The sequence below is a fragment of the Microcaecilia unicolor genome, chromosome 9, assembly GCF_901765095.1.
Source record: "Microcaecilia unicolor chromosome 9, aMicUni1.1, whole genome shotgun sequence".
Lineage (NCBI taxonomy): Eukaryota > Metazoa > Chordata > Amphibia > Gymnophiona > Siphonopidae > Microcaecilia > Microcaecilia unicolor.
The window spans coordinates 109,601,613-109,622,565 of NC_044039.1; the positions used below are offsets into that span (position 1 = coordinate 109,601,613).

General features: G+C 41.1%; 1 protein-coding gene across 2 annotated transcripts in view; it reads right to left on the reverse strand.

Moving 5' to 3' along the window:
• Positions 1-330: 330 nt before the first annotated feature.
• Positions 331-20,953, reverse strand: part of PSMA6 (proteasome subunit alpha 6) — a 37,734-nt gene continuing 17,111 nt past the window's right edge. For both annotated transcript variants that reach the window (XM_030213738.1, XM_030213739.1), the window contains exons 2-7: positions 16,683-16,777; positions 15,559-15,640; positions 8,430-8,585; positions 5,356-5,534; positions 4,090-4,184; positions 331-543 (exon numbers count right to left, since the gene is read on the reverse strand). In XM_030213738.1, coding sequence (XP_030069598.1) covers positions 486-543; positions 4,090-4,184; positions 5,356-5,534; positions 8,430-8,585; positions 15,559-15,640; positions 16,683-16,777 — 665 coding nt within the window. In that variant the 3' untranslated portion in view covers positions 331-485. The remainder of the gene's footprint in view (positions 544-4,089; positions 4,185-5,355; positions 5,535-8,429; positions 8,586-15,558; positions 15,641-16,682; positions 16,778-20,953) is intronic.

Sequence of the window (20,953 nt, forward strand, 5' to 3'; positions counted from 1 at the left end):
AGTGTACTGGTGCAGGAGCTTCAGAGCACCTAAAATGAGTGAGCCAGCAGGTCAGGGAGAAGACAGATGGGACGAAGAAGGATACCAGGGGGAGGGGGCACAATTAACACAAGTTAAATATTTTAAAGCGTTAATCATGTTACTAACACACTAAATATGCAGCCCTATTTCTTACACATGAATTTCTGTGTAGCTTAAAATTTTTTAACTTCATATTGACTCTAGTTTAACCAGAGTAAGATTTCAAAACAGATCAAATATTATTTAACGTGTGTTAGTTCAGAACCATGAGATTTCAGCAATGTGTACTAAAATGAAAGACAAACAAAATTTTCCAAAATCTCTGTTTTTATTATACAGAGTAAAATACGTCCTATAGTGGGAAAATTCTGTGCCTACAGCCATTACACAGAGCATATACTTGTAATGCAGTATATCCGCGAGCCAGAACACAGAGTCAAGGGATAAGAAACCTAAGAAGAGAGCTAGTCTCGCTCCGCTAGAGCCACAAGGTGTGTATCAATTTCTGCTTCTGTTAGGATCCTAAAGGGGAAAAGAAAAGGAAATCATCAGTTTGTGCTTCACTTTTTCCTACAGATCGGGCAAAGAACGCAAAGGGACTAACACGGCCTCATGTGTATATTTACGTAAAAACATAAAAGAAAAGAGTGAGCCATCCTAATGATTCAGCGATTACTAGGCACTGTCCAGCAGGACCGGGGCTCGATTCTCAGGCCAGAATTATACTCTCCAGTTCAGCCTTGTCTTCCTTTCAAATAAATCATTTTCCTAATTGCTAGTGAACCTGTATTTGTTAACTGTTCCCAGTGCTAATAAGCTATTACTTCTCTGTAACATCTTTCTGAGGGCACATCCTTAAAAGATGACTGGTGATCACTGGCAGCATAGTTTTAGGGTTTGACCACCTAAGACAAGGCATCAGTAAGAATGGTTAATGATCTATCGGCCACAAAGCAACATATCGTATAAAAGAACAGACAACATACTGTATTAGATTACATCAAAATGAAAAGTGGCAGTAATTGGAAACATGTGGTCATTTGGACATTAGCAGCTTATACAAAACAAAATCACTGGACAAATGATCAGTGGATTTATTTTATTTAAAACAAATTGACAGTCTGCAATTCCAAAGTCCTTTGTGGAGTATAGAATAGAAATAATCACAAAACTAAACCATAAGACATATAAAACAAATACACAAAGTATCTAAAAATGATCAATTATACTGAAGAAAGGAAGTCTAGAACATTTCATATCTTTCCTAAACTGTAGCAAAGTGCTTCTCAACGCTCTCCTAGAGGTACATCTAGCCAGTCAGGCTTTCGGGATTAACATAATGAATATGCATGAGTTTTCAAATAAACGCAAATCTGTCTCACACATATTCACTGTGGTAATCCTGAGAACCTGAGTGGCCAGGAATGAGAGATCTGGCATTTGTGACAATGTTCTCTGCAAACTGTTCCTACACCTAACTGGCCAAACACACAGGTGCAAAGCTACCATTGAGTGAGCCCAGCAAAATGACCAGGGCTGCCTGAAGTTGCATTTTCCACCCAGTCCCAGGTCCAACGTTGCACCAGCTGACCCCCCCCCCGGTCCACTACTTAGCCCCTCCCTCCCGCCAATCCTCCACACAAAGCAGAGAGAGGCAGATTTCAGAACTATCTGGCCAACAGAACCTTTTCTGTGCACATCCCGCATCTGTGATGCAAATTCCTGTGGGCAGGACACGGCAAAGGAAAGGTCCCGTCAGCCAGAAAGGCAGATTTCAGCACTCTCTGTTGCATGTGGAGGACCAACAGGGAGAGAACAGCAGGAGCAATGCAACCACAGGGGGGAATGGAGAGATACAAAACTGGCCGGTGGAGGAAGGAGAGAGAAGAGATAGACCTGGAGCAATGGGGAGGGGAGCAAAGAGAGAGACTGGACCGGGAAAAGGGGGGGGGGGTCATAGTTTTGATATACCACCTTTCTGTGGTACAACAGGAGAGAGGGGGACAGATGCTGGATGGGAGAAGCCCGCGGGGTGGTCAGGACGAAGAGAGGGGAGGAGCTAGTCATGGGGAGGGACACAAAAAAGGTGCTGGCACTGGAGGTAACATAGGGACAGAACACAGGGGCAATACTAGACACAACGTGAGGGACAGGTTCACAGAAGGGTATGCCAGATCTGGGACACAGAGAACAAATACTAAACATGGGAGGGGGTGGATAGGGACAGGGACAGAGGGGAGATGCTGAACAGCATAGAAATGGGTACACAGAAAAGATGAATGTTGGATGTAGAGAAGAAATGTCAAAAAGGGAAGGAGAACCTGGAGAGATTTAAGAAAAAGAAAAGCAGAACAGATACTCTAGGACCAAAGCAAAGCTCAAACAAGAAAAGGTGCAATAAAATTAAAGTATTTTTTTTCTGAATTTATTAAATGTCAGCTTTGGGAAATATACATCCTCCCTCTCCCTCCTTGGGGGTAATGGTGACATAGGGGGCCCATTCAGTTCTAGTTATACTACTGCAAGCATGCTACCCATTGTGAACCCTGGTAGATGTACGCAGCGCTAATGTTAGTACCAAAGTTGTTATCCTGGATTACTTTATTGTTTAGTATTATCCACAATAAGGACACTAAAAATGGCTTTTACAAAAGATCTCCAATAACACTACATGTACATGACTGTCCAACCAGCAGGTGTTTAGTTTATTCTCATACTCGACATACCGCTTTTCAGTCTATATTAGACATCTCAAGGCAGTTTAACTGATACGAGTGTCCGTAGGTGACATCAACTGGGGATAAAATGGCATTAAAATGGATAAAATGAATCCTCTAACACCTGCTTTTTCAACTGCTCCCCCTATCACGTGGAGAAGTACAGAGAATCAAGGGAACAGTGTTCTTTCCTATCTAAAATTCAGTAAAATCAAAACACAAATAAAAAACGAATGGGGAGGGGGGAATACAAACCATTTCTTTTAAAATTAAATATTCAGTTTTAGCATATTCATTTTAGGTTCTCTAAAAATGCAGTGTAAGATTTTTCTTCTGGTACATAAGTTCTTTTACACTAGCTGTCCATTATATTGTCCAACAAGGAATTCTGCAGACACAACAGATCAATCTTCTTGCTTTCAATCATTTAGGAAATAGTAATCGATTCCTTACGGACATCAGCCTTTAGTCGTGTGGGCCCAAGACATTTGAATCAACTACCTATTACACTATGCTCTAATCCTTCTATTATTAGATTTAAATCATTGCTAAAGACGTGGCTTTTTAAGAAAGCATTCCCCTTGTAATTTCTATGTTTTACTTCCTCTTGTTTTCCAGTTTTTTGTTCTATATATTCATTGTTTCTGGTTTACAATTGTGCTATACAACTGCTCCCTACCCAGTTGTGTTTTATCATCACTTGTTGTTTCTTTAATGTTTATGCTACCATGTTATTTATGGATCACGTAAACCACTTTAAGGCATATTTTCAAAGCACTTAGCCTTCCAAAGTTCCATAGAAACCTATGGAACTTTGGAAGGCTAAGTGCTCTGAAAATATGCCTCTGATATCTGGTGATACTGACAAATACCAATAAACACACACCCAAGTGCCTGTTGCTAAACTGAATGGCCTATCATATTCCCAGCACCTGCACTGAATAAAAGTTTTAAAAGGCAATATGATAATTATCCAATCACAATAGGCTCAGAGGCACAGAGATGCAAAAGAACTTCGTGTTCTACACCAGTTTTCCAAGTCAGTCCTGGAGCACCCCCTTGCCAGTCAGGTTTTCAAATATGCATGAAAGATTTGCATATAATGGAGTCAGTATATGTAAATCAATCTCATGCATATTTATATTATAGATATCCTGAAAACAAACTGGCTAGGGGGGTTCTACGCTGAATCCCAAGCAAAGGAACTAGACCTTGATTCCCAGGATAGCTCCTGCCTTTTCAGCCTGTGCTCTGATTACTAGGCTGTACCATCTCCTCCTCCTGTTTCCCAATCTCACTAGTAAAATGTTAACCATCACGGGAGAAGTCAAAATAAGCATTTTAAGCATACCTGAATTTAGGGTTGTCCACCGATACCACACCGACTTCAAGTTCTGAAGGTTTAAAATCAATGGAGAGCACAGTGGACAGGCAGGTTAGGGCCGTCTGGAAGCAAACACAAGAACGTGGCTGAAATCCATATCCAATATGTCTGGATGTCACTTTGCTCACACAGACACAGTCTGTTCTGCCTTCATCTCAAAGCCCTTTCAGCCTTCATTCCTCTAGGACCCCTTCATGACCTAGGGGTGTCTATTTGGCAGTAATTCTCATCAGGATGGAATGTTTCCATTACCCAGAACTAAAAAACATCCTTATCAATTAATAAAAGCATGGCTTTCTGGACAGACTAATTCAGATGTGCTTACTATGAAATAAAGAAGGTTTTAGCTAACATGACTACACAAGTGGCTCAAACTCTATTTTTGCTTTTTATTCAACCTGCCTTACAGCACTGAACCCTACTCCCTCCATCAGCCAATCAGATATGTTGCTCTGGTATTGTTCTCCTGCATCACCTTTTGTAATCCATGTTCTGCAATGACTTTGGCTGACAGCAAGAAGTACACCCTACTGAGCTACTTTAGTACAGTTCTATAGCAGGACATTACATTTCACTACAACAGCAGTATACAGCACCCATATCTCCCAGAAGGCCTGTAAGTACTACTTCAACCCAAGCTGTCTCAAAACAATATTTTGCCTTGAATGTAGATATAGCAATGGCAAAAGATAACCTTGTGTATCAAACAGGAGCAAATTAATGAAATAGGGTTGCTTCATCTATCTGAAAAATCAACAATCCCTTGTTTATTACCAGTGATGGGGGGGGGGGGGGAGGAGAGGGGTATAAAAAGGAAGAGCTGGGAGCAACAGTTGAGCGAGGCTGGAAGATGACAGAGGAGATGAAAGGTTGGATGAATGGGCTACTTGAAAGGAAAGACAATGGGTGGAAATGGAGAGACCTGAGGGAAGAAAATCAAAGAAATGCACAAGGAAGGCAGAGCAAAAATACTGGAAGGGGAGACAAGCAAGAGAAAGCACCTTTAGGAGGAAAAAAAGAAGTTGTAGTGAGAGGACAGAATGGGATAAAAACTAAAATACCAAGAAGAATGGCTGGAATACTTTATTTTACAATATTTTTATGCAACATAACAGAACTGCTGCAGAATCTTCCCCTGAGCTGCTGCAGGAAGCTGATCAAGTCACTGAGCAGATACACTCATCTCTCACAAACATTCTCCATTCACCCCTCTGTTCATTCACGTAGCCTTACCTCAACTGTCTGTTCATATGTCCAATCAAATTTCTTCTTCACTTTTTTTTCCAGGAAGCTGGTGGCCTCTGTTTGTTTCACTCCTGCAGCTGTGGCCTTAAAACCACAATAATAACCTGCAGGATCACATTTATATACCTGAGCACCAAGCTCTTCGTCAACCCCGATTAAAATCATACCTACAACACAAGAGAGCACCATTTTCAGAATAAGCACTTGTTCTTCACAGATTGGTTAAAGTCAGGAGCTAATAGAAGCCACATCAGTCCTGATATGCAATAGTCCCTTCTGTTTCTCTAATGGAACTCTTTCCTACTCCCACTCCATGCACCCCTCTCCCGCTTCTAATAGTGTGTATTTCTCTAGACTTATCTGCAGCAGCTGTTTCATCACTGGCCCTTCCTGAACAGCCCATGTAATTTTACACATCTAGATATTCCAATGGAAAAAAAATATGATCTTCATAGACCTCCTACGTTCCAGGAATATCTCTCAACAGTTCCACATTAACTAGTGGCACTTCCTGACTCAACGTCACTCTCCTTGCCCGGTACCAGCCCCGATACCTAAACACTGACTTGCAACACATGTGCCCACTTTGGTCCCTTGCTTTCTGTTTCCTGTGCCCAAAATGCTTGAAGATGGTAAGACTTTATGTCATAACTTGAAGATGTCAGAAGTCCTAAGTGGCAGTGAAAAGTCTAAAAATAAATTAAGCCAATTCCAACTAGCAAACACTATAGAGGGGGCTGTCAGGATAAAGCAAACACGCTCACACAAGTTCCTCTAGTTAAATTATAAGGGCTATACTTAAGCTCCCTTGCAATGGACTACAGCAAGTTTTGCCACAAAAGACTGTCCATGTTCATGTTTTTCCCTGGAGAGAAATTTCAGATTTGCACGTTACTCCTGCCAGAATCCTGCGCAAACTCCCCCCCCCCCCCCCCCCCCAAAAAAAATCAAAACACTGCGCAAAAAAAATTCAAAATTGTGCACAAAATTTACAAATGCTGCAAATTTATGTCATAATTTTACCATTACAGCCCCCCTTCCCTGTACAGAGATATCATCCATATTTTTCCAGCCCTTACACCCATACATAGCATTCACTTTTTTTTTTTTTTAATAGCCCTCCCGCCACCTATAGTATCCACTTTTTTTTTACAGCCCCTCCCTCTATCCACCCACACATAGCATCCATTTTTTTTAACACAGCAACCTCCCCACTCACAGCATCCACTTTTTTTACAGTCCTCTCCCCCCCACAGCAACACCTTTCTTTTTTTTACCAGACCCCATGCACACATATAGTATCCAATTTTTTTTTTTTACAGCTTCCTCCCTGCACCCACATTGTTTTTTCAGCTGCCCCTGCACTCACCAATGAGGCAGGAGCAGGAGGAGCTGGATGGGAGTACCTCTTCTGGAAAGAACCCCACTCTTTCCTGCCCACTGCCGTTGCTTTGTGCTGGTGCCACTGCTTTTACCAAACAGCCACCGAGACTTCCTGCGGAAGTCTCACGAGATTACCGCTTGACATCTCGGCGGCCATTTTGAAAAAGCAGTGGCACCAGGCAGGAAAGAGTGGGGTTCTTTCCTGCCCCCGATGAGGTCTCTAGACCACCAGGGCTTACTCAGGTAGGCTCAGTGGGGGGCAGTAGGACCAAGGCTCGGGGGAGTCAAGCAAGCCTTTACCAAGGGCTGAGAAGACCAGCTGGAGCACAGATTCTGCGCAAAAATGTGGAATTCTGCGCTCTGCAGTCACGCAAAATTCCAGCAGGAATAAAATGTTATTCACATCAGCTTCATGGCCATATCAGTTTATTAATGCTTCCCAAATTTTCATTCAATATGACCCATTTTTAACATTTAAAAATTCATGTGACCTCTGAAGATAATGAAAACACAATACCAGACGTCCACTCCATTCTCCCCAGCAGCCTCAGACCCCAGCACTCTGCAAGTGTTTAGAGTCTAACCTCAAGCCCAATAAGAGGGAGCAGGGCCTGTGAACTTTCATCGACTCACAAGCCCTATGTGACTTCACTACTGAAACCAAAATACATGTTGGAGTTTTTCAGAAGTCAAGTATCATATACATAAGACATCTTAGGTAATTTCATCACCACAATTCATCATTATTGCAATTTTATACAAAATGCATAGTTTCAAAGCCATAAATATTTCTGATAGTATCTTTCATTCACTGAACCAAAATGCTTTCATATACAAACTGATTACAGAACTTGACATGAATGTTATCTGGCACAATGAATGAAGAAGATACTATCAGAAGTATTTATGGTTTTGAAACTATGCAGTACATATAAAACTTGACTAATGATGAATTGTGGTGATTAAAGTATATAAGGCGGATGTCTTATCTATACGATACGCGACTTCCAAAAAAAAAAAATGGAAAGCTTTGTATTTTGGTTTGGAGTTTGTTTTTTTTTTAGTGTATTATTCATATATACTCCCTTAAACTGAAAATAATTGGCAGGTTGTTAAATTCTATAACAAGCAACTTTCACTACTGGACATAGGTCACAGTGGACATCCTGAAGAAAAGAGGGGGGCAGGAATAGCCTTGTTTCTGTGACCCTGTCTACTCATGGAGTAACGCCATTTGGGGTCTGGACCCACTGTATGGGAACCACTGGTTTATTACAACATATGCACACAAGCTCCCAATCTTCTGGAATGCTAAAAACTGCAGCACCTTAGACAGCTACCTACGGTCAACTGCTGCGTCAAGCTGCTACTGCTGTCACCTCCTCTTCCTGCTCTCAATGACTGCACCTCACTTACCACTGTCATTCCTTCCCCCCTCACTGTACGATAATTTTTCCAGATAAACAAGGATTCCGAGGTATTAGGGCACTGGAAAGAATCAATGCCAATCCTAAGTTAATTATCTAGAACTTGAGCATTTATCAGCTGTAAATTCTTACTTTCAGCAGTATGCCAGTAGCAGTACCCCTAAAAACAGATCCTTTCTACAGCAGTCAAAGATACTACTACCCCTTTCAAAGGGCAAGTACTATGTGCTACAATCTTTTTAATATGCTTACAGCAGCCAAGAGGCCTCATCTCGGCATTCTGTGTGTAGACCTGAGAAATGTCTGCGATCCTTTTGCACAGCATATCAACTGGGATCTCATAACCATACTTGTACTTCCAGTTTGCAGCTTCATAACGGGCTCTCTGCACCTGGGACCTGCTGTCAGCTAACACAAGAAAAGAAAATCACTGGTTATCTCTTTGAAATGAGCAGGAAGTTAGTTATATATTTCTATCTTCATTTTACACTGTTAAAATTGACAATTGGAATAGTGGTTAAACTTATTTTAAAAACTTATATAACACCAATAACTAGGTGGTTTCCAAGAAAACATTCATAATAAAGTAAAACAACAATATACAGAGTAAAACAAGAACAACATAGTAACATAGTAGATGACGGCAGAAAAAGACCTGCATGGTCCATCCAGTCTGCCCAACAAGATAAACTCATATGTGTTACTTTTTTGTGTATATTTTATCTTGATTTGTAACTGTCATTTTCAGGGCACAGACCGTACAAGTCTGCCCAGCACTATCCCCGCCTCCCAATCACCAGCCCCGCCTCCCACCACCGGCTCTGGCACAGACCGTATAAGTCTGCCCACCACCAGCCCCGCCTCCCACCACCGGCTCTGGCACAGACCGTATAAGTCTGCCCAGCACTATCCCCGCCTCCCTACCACCAGCCCCGCCTCCCACCACCGGCTCTGGCACAGACCGTATAAGTCTGCCCACCACCGGCTCTGGCACAGACCGTATAAGTCTGCCCACCACCAGCCCCGCCTCCCACCACCGGCTCTGGCACAGACCGTATAAGTCTGCCCAGCACTATCCCCGCCTCCCTACCACCAGCCCCGCCTCCCACCACCGGCTCTGGCACAGACCGTATAAGTCTGCCCAGCACTATCCCTGCCTCCCAACCACCAGCTCTGCCACCCAATCTCGGCTAAGCTCCTGTGGATCCATTTCTTCTGAACAAGATTCCTTTATGTTTATCCCACGCATGTTTGAATTCCGTTACCGTTTTCCTCTCCACCACCTCCCACGGGAGGGCATTCCAAGCATCCACCACTAGCTCCGTGAAAAAAATACTTCCTGACATTTTTTTTGTGAGTCTGCCCTCCTTCAATCTCATTTCATGCCCTCTAGTTCTTCCGCCTTCCCATCTCCGGAAAACATAACATCACTCAGCAAAAAAAAAAACAAAAAGGTTCAGTCCACATGTTTTCAAGAGTTTTCCAAATTGCGGTAAACTGCTAAAATGACAAAGCTGGCCAGAGTGCATTCCATAAGGCGATCCCTGCAGGAACAAAGGCTGAAGCTCACACATTGGCACAGCAGAACTGCATCATGATATCAGTAGAAAGTCACATAGCAGCTGCCCACTGGGAACAGAACAGAACTGATGATGAGAACTCCATCACTGTGATTCAGAGTCCAAAAGAAACCAGTATGCCAGAACTGGAAAGATTTGTATTCTAGCATCAGTTCACCAGTCTATATCTTTTAACATAGTCAACTGCTCTCGACTACAGTGTACCGCAGGAGTGTGTGTCAAACTGACATTTGAATGTGAGCAAGTGTACAGTGAGGTATGGGGGAAAGAGGAACCCAAAGTATAGCTATGTGATGAAAGGTTCCACATTAGGAGTCAATGCCCAGGAAAAAGGATCTAGGTGTCATCGCGGATACGTTGAAACCCTTTGCTCAGTGTGCAGTGGCAGCTAAGAAAGCAAATAGAATGTTAGGCATTATTAGGAAAGGAATTCTGGTCACCGCATCTCAAAAAAAAGATACAGCAGAATTAGAAAAGGTACAGAGAAGGGCTACAAAAATGATAAAGGGGATGCGACTACTTCCCTATGAGGAAAGGCTAAAGCAGCTAGGGCTCTTCAGCGTAGAGAAGAGACGGCTGGGGGAGATACGATAGAGGTCTACAAAATACTGAGTGAAGTGGAATGGGTAGACATAAATCACTTGTTTACTCTTTCGAAAAATACTAGGACTAGGCGGCATACAATGAAGCTACTAAATAATTAAGTTTAAAACAAATCAGAGAAAATATTTCTTCAATCAACGAGTAATTAAACTCTGGAATTCATTGCCAGAGAATGTAGTAAAAGCAGTTAGCTTAGCAGGGTTTAAAAAAAGGTTTAATTTCCTAAAAGTACATAATTAGGAAGGACTCGGGAAAATCCATTGCTAATTCCTAGGATAAGCAGCATAAATCTCTGTTTTACTGTTTTGGGATCTTGCCACGTACTCGTTTCCTGGATTGGCCACTGCTGAAAACACGATACTGGGCTTGATGGCTTTTTTTTTGGGGGGGGGGGGGGGGGGCTTTTTACCTGCTGCAGTAAAAAGGGCCCTGGCACATGGGAATGACAGCCCCCGCAGGGCCCTTTTTCCCCACAGCTTAGTAAAAGGATCCCTCAGTAATCTTACTGAGCTAAAAATCAGTCCTTCCCCAACTTTATTGTTTTTTGGAGGAGAATATCATCATTCACTATCAGTCTGGGCTCCATGATAATTAGAGCATCAATTTCCATCAACCTTATCTCCAGAGATATTATTTCAGAAATATCTCAAGGAGATATTGGGGTTTGTTGTTAATTCAGAAACTTTTCTAATAAATAATTGTCGTTATTACTGGCCATCAAAGAAAAAGACTCCTGTAGATCACCAGGAATTGGATCAATTAGAATATTAAGTGTTAATCTTACTGCTTTTCTTGAAGATACTCAAGATATAATTACTTCAAGAACAACACTCTTGGTTACTTTTCTTAATGAAAATGATAAATAAGTTCTTGGTGCTCAAAAGTTATCTTCCTAAGAAAAATGAAAAATTCTGTGGTGAAAAGATTAATATTTTTCCACATATCTCAAGAGCCACACAATTGAGGTGTAGAGCATTTTTGTGCTTGAAACCTCGGGTGTTGGCTCTTGGGGCTAGTTTGTTTTCCTAAAGTATCCTTCTAAATGTTTAATTACCTTTAGTGAAAAGGAGTTTATTTTTTGAGAAGCAACACAGAGGATTTTCTTTTAAAAAAGTCAAATTAAGGAGTTGAGGATAAAAGCTCATTTTTTATATGCTTATTATTGATTTGTTGTTATGAGTAGGTTCTTCTCCCTTGATGTGGGCTTGGGGATATAGATATTAGTGTATGGCTTTCACTTGCTAAATGTGTAAAAAAAAAATCCTCACACATTTCATGTGATGAAATGTAAATTTTAAAATTCTTAAAAGAAAATTATAGCATCAAAACAGTAATTTTGGAGCTTTATATTTTCACTGGAATATAGCTGGATCAGAGCAGGGATTGCCTTTCGGCGCTCCTAGACCACTGGCACCATTGTGGCAGCAATTACAGGTGACTGACAGGGAAAAGTTCTTAAATGGCTTGGATCTTTTCTAGGTGGTGGAATCACTGTCTCATGTCAAGCAAGCAGTTTTTAGTGACCCTCAGAGCTCTGTTCTATCCTCTGAAACTTTTTAAATATTCATCTTACCCGCTGGTCCCTCTTAGTGAGGAGTCGGGGTTCTGGTTTTGCTTTTTTGCGGTTAACATTCAACTTACAGGAACTGTAGATAAAAATCAGCAAGATGTGATAGATCTGAGCCTTTAATTGCAAAAAGGTATTAATCTGGCTGAATGAGAATAAAATGAAATAAAATCCAGCTAAATGTGAAGCATGGAAAAATTGGAACTACTGCACCCTGTCTGTATAGAAGGCATAGGGGGAAAAACAGTTTGAAGTTGGGATGTCTTATTGGATGCTGAGTTACCATTTAACCCCAAAAATCAGGCTGTGTGTGGACTGCAGCTCCCTTGTCAGCTGTTAGCTTATTTGACTGCACAGGATTTTGGGCAATAGCTTATTGATTTATTTTTATTTTTGTTACATTTGTACCCCGCGCTTTCCCACTCATGGCAGGCTCAATGCGGCTTACATGGGGCAATGGAGGGTTAAGTGACTTGCCCAGAGTCACAAGGAGCTGCCTGTGCCTGAAGTGGGAATTGAACTCAGTTCCTCAGGACCAAAGTCCACCACCCTAACCACTAGGCCACTCCTCCACATCATTAGTCTTTGTCACAAGTCACACTATTATAACGGTTACACTGTGGATTCTCAAAGTATCATTTAGTCAGGTTTCAAAGCAAATACAGTTGCTAGAATATAGGCCAGGACACACAGGAAAGATCATGTTTCACCACTGTTGATAGCACTGCATTGGCTATGAACTCAAAGAAATTTAAATGGTTGTGTATGGCTTTTAAATGTGTGCCTAATTCTGGCCCTAATTAGCTGGGTGCATTGTTGACTGCGAGTTCCTTGAAAGCTACTATGTTGTTCTCAGCTGAGATACTTGGCATTGCCTTCTCTGTCAGTAGTGCACTTTTTCAAAGAACGTCTATCAGAATGTTTGTACCAGGATCTTTAACTTTGTAATGCATTGCCAAGGTCATTCACAGGGAACTGAATTATACCAACTTTAAGAAAAGGTTAAGAGCGATGTGGTAGCCGTGTTAGTCCATTTTTAAAGGTAATCAATAGAATTAAAATAAAACATAGAAAAGAAAATAAGATGATACCCATGTTTTTTTTGATTAGCTTTCGAAAGTAACCCTTGTTCTTCAGATCAGATCTGATCTAAAGAAGGGTTACCTTCGAAAGCTAACCAAAAAAAAACGTAGTAAGTTAAAATGTGGCTATTTGTACAATTGAGTTCCACAAAAAGTAATGATATGGATTATGTATGGGCGCTGAACAATCAAGGTTGAGGGTAGGTTACATGATCATTTTCTTTTCTGTAGTCAGTGACACTGTTCTGAACCAATGGGTGTTACCCTTTCCTAACATCAGGTGGAAGTAGAGAAAACAGAAGTTTGCCAGTGACATCACCAGCATAAGCAGGGATGCTCCCTGGAACAATCCAGTATGCAACTGCCCCCATCATCCATTGCAGCTGCAATGATAATCAAGTGAGCAAAATAACAGAGTGGCACTCGCTACCTTGCATGTACCAGGACATAGCCGTATCATGAGAACCATATGGCTGCCAATCACAAAATGGATTTCTTTTTTATTTTTTTGAAGCACCAAAAAGGAAGCACAGAGCACACACAGAACCCCGGGCCAATGACTTCCTAGGCAGAACTTCAGAAGAGTGTCACTATCATACCCAATCTATTGGGTAAAATAATGCATGGACAATAAATGGTCCATCTCCACCACCCCCGCAAATTTTTGAATGAAGATCGAGAGAGAACTGATTGCCATCTAAAGATATGAACTCAACATATTTTGAATCTGTTTTAGAACCCAACCACAAAAACTTGGTTTTGCCCTTATTTGAGCCTATGAAATGCAATCCAGTTACCTATCGCATAAACAGGTTCTAACATGAGATAACGTAACAGACCACAGTTGAGAAACCTGTAAAAATCACAGTGATGTCATCTGCATATACAAAATGTTTTGTGTCTTACCCTTGGTAATACCCAAAGACTGTATTAGTAAATTGAAAAGGGAGGTGGACGTGGGGAGCACCGCTTAAAGGACTCTATCTTTCAGGGGAAAAAATAAATAAATAATTCTTCTTTACAGTATAGTGATGATTTGTAAAAAAAAAAAAAAAATTAAACCATGACAAAACTGGACCTTGGGTGCCAAAATAGTCCAGAATTTGAATCATCAATTCAAAATCAAAAGCACTAAGATCAAATTGAACAGCAATGGCGCATTGACCTTTGAAAAATAATTCTTTACAGTGCTATAATTTTTCCTAAAGCCTAAGAAGACTGCAAAATGTCAAATATTTGAAGATAGCAATGCAATTGTTCAGTGGCATAACCCTCCATAATCTTGACAAATAAAGGAATAGAAGTAATCGTGCGATAGTTACGCATATCAGCTAGGCTCAACTTCAAGTTTTTAGGTATGGATGCAAGAACTATAATCATCTCCAACGAGGGGAAATTTTTCAGAAGTTAAATAAAAATTAAGCCATTCAGTAAGAGCCACAAACAAAGTTGGAGAAGTCAACTAAATTAATTAAATATGGGGGACAAAGGTCCATACAACAAACGGATTTAGCATATTTTCTAAACTGTTATTCCACATTCAATAATTGCATCTCATCAAATTGCAGCCAAAATCTATCAACTGGAACAAAAAGAAAGCGGTGAAAAACAACCAAAATTAAGCAAATTAAGCCAATTCCTAGCTGTCTGAATCTTAGCTTGAAAATAAATAAGTAGCCAAGTCATAAGCAGATGGAGAAATAAAATCCAGGGTGTTTACTAACTGATTTATATTACTTAATTGGACAATTAAAAACAATAATTCCTTAGTATCTGGTTTTACCATTCCCAACTCTCAGAGTAATACTCTCTCCTCTTCTTATTCAATAAAAACTTATAGTCATGGATCTTAGTAAGCTTATTTTCTGAAGTCAGAGAGCATCCAGCCTTCTGGATGTCACTGGCAATATTCAACCTTCTCTACCTCCACCTGCTGGTAGGAAGGGATAACACCTACTGGTTCAGAACAATGGAGATGACGCTAAGAAAGCACTGTTATTCCTGCATGTTGTCTGAAGCCCATGTATTTTTATATGCTATCATAGTATATATATTTAAAGTAATTAAACTGAATAAAATAAAGTAAGGACAAAAAGGTGCATCAAATATTTTGGCCTACTCACTTTTCAATGTTTTCTAGGTTAATGACTGAAGCTCTCTCAATGGAAAGTCAGTATAAAACCATCAACAAAGAAAGGACATGTTCCAAAAACAATGGCCAGAAAGTTCTTCACTAACTGCAGCTTGTATGTCACTTTCTCACACAGTTCCTCCTAAGGTGCACTACATCATTTTTACTCAGACAAAGTAAGGCCAGAATAATGGTTCCTAAAAGGCCAAGGCCTAAATACAGCCTGTCAGCAGATATAACTTAAAAAATGAATGCTTTGTCACACTGGCCACATAAGCCTCAGCAGTAAGGTCCGAATCAAACAAACCCAAATGTCACCTCCAGTCACGACTGACAAGTGGTACCACCAACAAGAAGGACCTCCAATATCCACAATGCAACAGCAGATAAACAGTTTATTTAGCAAAGAGTCAGTTACCTGTCATTCCTGTCATTACACAGCCGATATTTTCCGTTATTCTGAATAAATGAGTAACTGTATTGGAATCCAACAGCTTGTCCTATAGAAGGCAATTAAAAAAAACATGCTGGAAAAATCTGGGTCAAATGTGCATTCTCATTTTCAGTGGTCTAATAAAGAATAAACATGAACCTGCATTCAACAGTTATCTCTAAAATAGGGAAACGTCGCAGATTTTACAACTAAATGTCATGTAGACATAAGACATGATAGAAACCACCCATACCACAGTGGATTGAAAAACATCATTTTCCTTTTCATAAACAGAGAGTCAGTTCACCAATACGAATTGTTGTCCTTTTATGAAGGCAGTCACACGATACGTTATTTTACGTAAACTGTGTGTTTTATAATTTAGTGATTTTGTTATTTGTACTCTGCTTAGATCTGTAGATAATGTGGGCTATATGCTTTGTAAATACATTTTTATTTTGTGTACATGTGTAGCTTCCAATAAAACTAAGCAAGCAAGGTCATAACCACAACAATTAAATGGAAAGCATTCTATAATATGTTAGTGAACTACTTTGGCTGTCCTATTGCTAAGATCTTTGAACTGTATAACATAAAATGCAGTACTCAAAGCAACTTCCATTGCAAAGAATTCAGTATAACAGAAGACAACTTCCTTTAGGAAACTATATGTCAAGAACACAGGCTGTGTGATGATGGGAAAAACTGGTAAGAGGTTCAGACAACCAAGGAGTTGATAATTAGAATGTCAAAAAGTTTGGAACAGTATGAAGGCGGCCGCCTTTCATAAAAAAGTTGCTGATTGCAGGCGTGGTTTGGGTGTGGCATGGGCGAGACTAAAATCTACAGGGCCAATATCTAAAGGTGCTACTAACCAGATAACTGCTGGCAAACAAAGAAATTCAGTGGTGCTAAGCAGACCAGTGCCCCTAAGTATTCCCTCTGATTACCACAGCACTATCCAGATAGTCCTGAGGCGATCTGTGGGCAGAGCTGGAGTTTAGCTGTTCAGTGGTCATATTCAAACAGCTAACTGAATAACAAACCAGAACAAAGTTAGGACATGTCTATGTAAGAGTAATGAAAGGCTCTCATTGCATTTTACTTACAGGCACTTTTTTCTGTGTGACAACTACAGCGCAGTCTTTTCCACGAACAGCTACCGATGTAAGGCCACCTTGGTTGATTGCCTTAAAGGCATATTCTGCAAGACACAAAACCACAACCACTATGAAGACAGTTAAGGAAGCAGTGGCTTTATTAGAATCTCCCAGGTCTACAATCATTTCTCTCCCAGGAACTAGGTATTAGAACTTGTGCCAACCATGCCATTTCCTCAAATAGAATATAGTTCCACAGTAGTATGAAATAAAATAGCAGAAAAACCATGAGAATCCTCAAATTGTTTTCATAGACTTACGGGCCCTTTTACTAAGCGGCACTAAAAAGTGGCTGTTTGTACCACATGGGCTTACTGTACGCTGCAACCACATCTGTTTTGTTCTGTAAAGGCCACGTGCAAATTTCCCTTACCGCCACCTATTTACTAGGTGGTAAGGGCTCCTGCGCTAATTAGGCAGTGTGCAGCAAGGTGCTCATGCTACCCAATTAGCGCAGGGCAGCCTACTCTTTGCCTATAGACATGCCTCCCATGCTTAAAAATACAAACCATTTTTTAGCATACACAGATTGGCACACCACCTCAGGATACCTCAATGCATTCCATGGCAATGCTTTCTGGCATGCGTTAGTGCCTATCACGGCTTAGTAAAAGGATCCCTTAATTAGTTGTTTGAAGGCCACATTCTTCAATACTGGTGTAAAAAAACACCAGGCATTTCTTACCTAGGAAGATATATCTGCTGATCAAAAGCAGAGTCACCATGCTATGGAAAGATACTTACTCAGAAGAAAAAGATAATTCCCTTACAAAAGGAAACACAGGAATAAAGATTAACCCCACCATCACCACCACCATTTACTAAGCTGTGCTGACGCGCGGAAGTGCCAACATGGCCCATTCAAAGTGAATGGGTTGTGTCGGACCTAGAACGGCTTAGTAAACAGGGGGGAGGGGTAAGGGTCCTGCTTAAAAATAATTTGTTCCCATTCTGTGCAGTTAATCAATTCCCTACTCAATTTTTAATTGATGACAATACCATCTGTTTCTACTGAACAAATGTTGGATCCTAGTTTGACTAAGAAAAGGGATCTTAAAGCCATAGTGAATGGGGTTGGTTTTTTTTTTAATTATCTATCGAGATCACAAACATTTTTTTGAATGTCAATTTTCATACAATACTACAATTAATGGACTTATTGTACTTGGACTATTGTAATGGATTACTATTATGTCTACCAGATGCTGCATTGGAGGTTACTACAGGTGACAGGACGCAGTTGCTAGAATATTGATGCGAGCCAGTCAATATGAACATATTACACCTATTGTAAACTCATTACACTGGTTATCGGTTATATGGCACATAAAATTCAAGATTCTTCCACTAGTTCTTAACAGTGAAGTTCCAGTGTCTCCGGAACTTCTTAAACTGTATCGTCTGTCCCAATCATTAAGATTGGAAAACTAGCATTTGTTACATGCACGAACGAACAATTATGCATGTCTAGCTGAGTATTTTCAGCTGCCGCACCAGTATTATGAAACATCAACCAGTAGAGCTGAGATTCCTGCCAAATGTTAGTCACCTTTCAGAAGCAACTCAAAGTGTTTTTACTTAGACCAGCGTTCTCACACTAAGCCAAAGTCCAGATGAAGGATCAGCTTGTATTAGAGGCTAACCAAATTTCAGTTTGGCACTGAAACCAGACCAACATCTGGGTTCAGGGTCCAACCAAAACATGAAACTAACTCCCTTCCCTTCTCCACCTGGGCCTACCTTAGGAAGCATTGGTGGTCTAGTGGCCTCTTTGAGGAGGGGGGGGGGGGGTGAGAGAGAGGAACAAACCCTACTTGTTCCTGCCTCATGCTGCTGCTCCAACACAGTAGCTGCCAAGACTTCCAACAGTAAATGTCGCAATACTGCCTTGAGAGGTCCTGGCAACCATTTTGTGATTGGAACCAGCATAGGTAGGAGACTAGTGGTTGGGTGGGATGGAATGGAATGGTGGGGTGGGGAAGGGTAGTTTCTTTTATGGCTGCAGTTTCTGCCAAAACTGAGTGGCCAATTTCAGTCGCAGATTCAGTTTTGGCAGAAACCAAAAATCCTGGGTTTACTCGGCCTCTAGTTTGTATAGTGGAGTGGAGGAGTGAGCAAAGAACTGTTCTTGCCATCCAGAGGTGGCCGGCTCAAATCCCACTGCTGCTCCTTGTGACCTTGGACAAGTCACTTAATCCTCCATTGTCTCAGGTACAAACTTAGATTGTGAGCCCTATAGGGACAGGGAAATACCCAGTGTACCTGAATGTAACTCACCTTGAGCTACTTCTGAAAAGGTGCGAGCAAAATCCAAATAAATAAAAATAGTATTGTAATCAATCTACTATACGAGGTACATAAAGGCAAATGTTTGCATTTATATATATATATATATATATATATATATATATATATATATATATATATTATTTGCAACATTTTAAGTGTATTTCATTGTTTATTTTATGGATTTTAATTGTTCATGTAATTATTTACTATGAATATAGGTTAAAACCTGCTTAGAATTTTAGATAAAGTAGACAATAAATTTTTAAATAAATAAATTAATATGATATTGAAGAAATATGCTAGCTCTTGCTCTCAGTAAAATACAGGCCAATGGCCCAGGCTAAGAGCTAGGCCTCTTGAAATCCAAAAATCATCTCTGATACAAAATATATTTCACTGCAGCTCAAGCTGAAATGAGTTCCCAGAGAGCTAGGCTTGTAAAAATCAGAGATCACCTTTGACACAGTTATATTTCACTGTAGCAAGTGCTGAGCTGGCAAGGGAGGGGGCATTTGCTCTTCTCCACAATCCTGAGACTGGCACCTGCAAGAAGTCATGAGCCAAGATGTTTTTGATTAAAATGAAAGATAGTAGAGGGTTAGCTGCAAGTAAAGGGAGGGGGGAGTGAAAGAGAGCAAAATGACCTGTGAGATCATCTCACAGATGCGCTCTGAACATACCTTGTTTATAGTTAGAGCTTGAGAACTTGTGAAGTCATCCTTATCAACTGATAAGGGCCAAGAGGCCTGGTGAGAAAGACTGGGGTCCATTGGAACCAATGAAGCCAAAATGATATATAAGGACCAGTCTGAGGGGTATTAAATCAGACAAGACGAGAGAAGAGAAGAGAAGAGAGAAGGCTGGAGACAGACGTGGCGGGAGATGCTGTTCTATCATATGACTGCCTGAACTGCTTGTACTGTCTTTGGGTGAGATATCAATGTTAATAAACTATACTTCTTTATCTACTAAATACTGGGTTCCTTTCTAATTACAAGGGTCTATACTGCCTTGACTGAGTAACACTGTCATGAGCAGATACCAGGTTGAGGTAAATAAGGATCTAGAGGGGATATGCAGTTCTATCCAGGATAGTAGATAGAGCCCCTGGCTTCCGCTGCCCAAACAGGTGAGGCAGATCTAATTAAATACAATATTCACAAACTTTCTTGGGTCACGGCGCCCCTAGGCTACACATATCCTCTCAGGACTCATCCCCTCCCCCAACAGTGTTGAGCTCTATCTATGCTGGCAGGGATGCCCAAGCCCCACCAGCTGAACAGGTCCACTGCCTGAGGCCCGAGATCCATGCTGCTTGCACAGTGATCAAATCAGTGGTATGCTTCAGCTACAGATGCCTGCATTCCCACGCATGCCTTCCTTCTCTCCCCACTTTCATCCAGCCTCTGCCCCCTCTATCCCTTCCACCCAGCTTCTATACTCTCTCCATTTCCATCCAGCCTAAACCCCTCTCTGTTTCTCTCCCCAATCCAGTGTTTGCCTCCTCTCTGTCCCCCCTTTCCCCTACACATAGTTATCCCTGCTGCCTCTCTACACCAGCAGCAGCAAAGCAAGCTACAGCCACCAAAAGGCAGGACTCTTCATTCAGACTGTCGGCTGTGCCTCAGAACAGGAAGTGACGTCCAAGGGGGCAAGACTATCAGCCGCGTGTATGGAGAGTCTGACCCCGCTGTGGCTATAGCTTGTTTTGCCTCTGCTGCTATTCATCTAGAGAAGCACTAGTAGCAGCTTGGGTAGTGCCATGGTGCACAGTTTGGGAACCGCTGAATTAATGCACAAGTGGTTGCTACCACACATTACCATATTTTTCGGACTATAAGACACACTTTTTTCCCCCAAAATTTGGAAGGAAAATGGGGGGTGCGTCTTATAGTCCGAAGGTAGAGATTTGGCTGGCTGGCAGGCCGCCC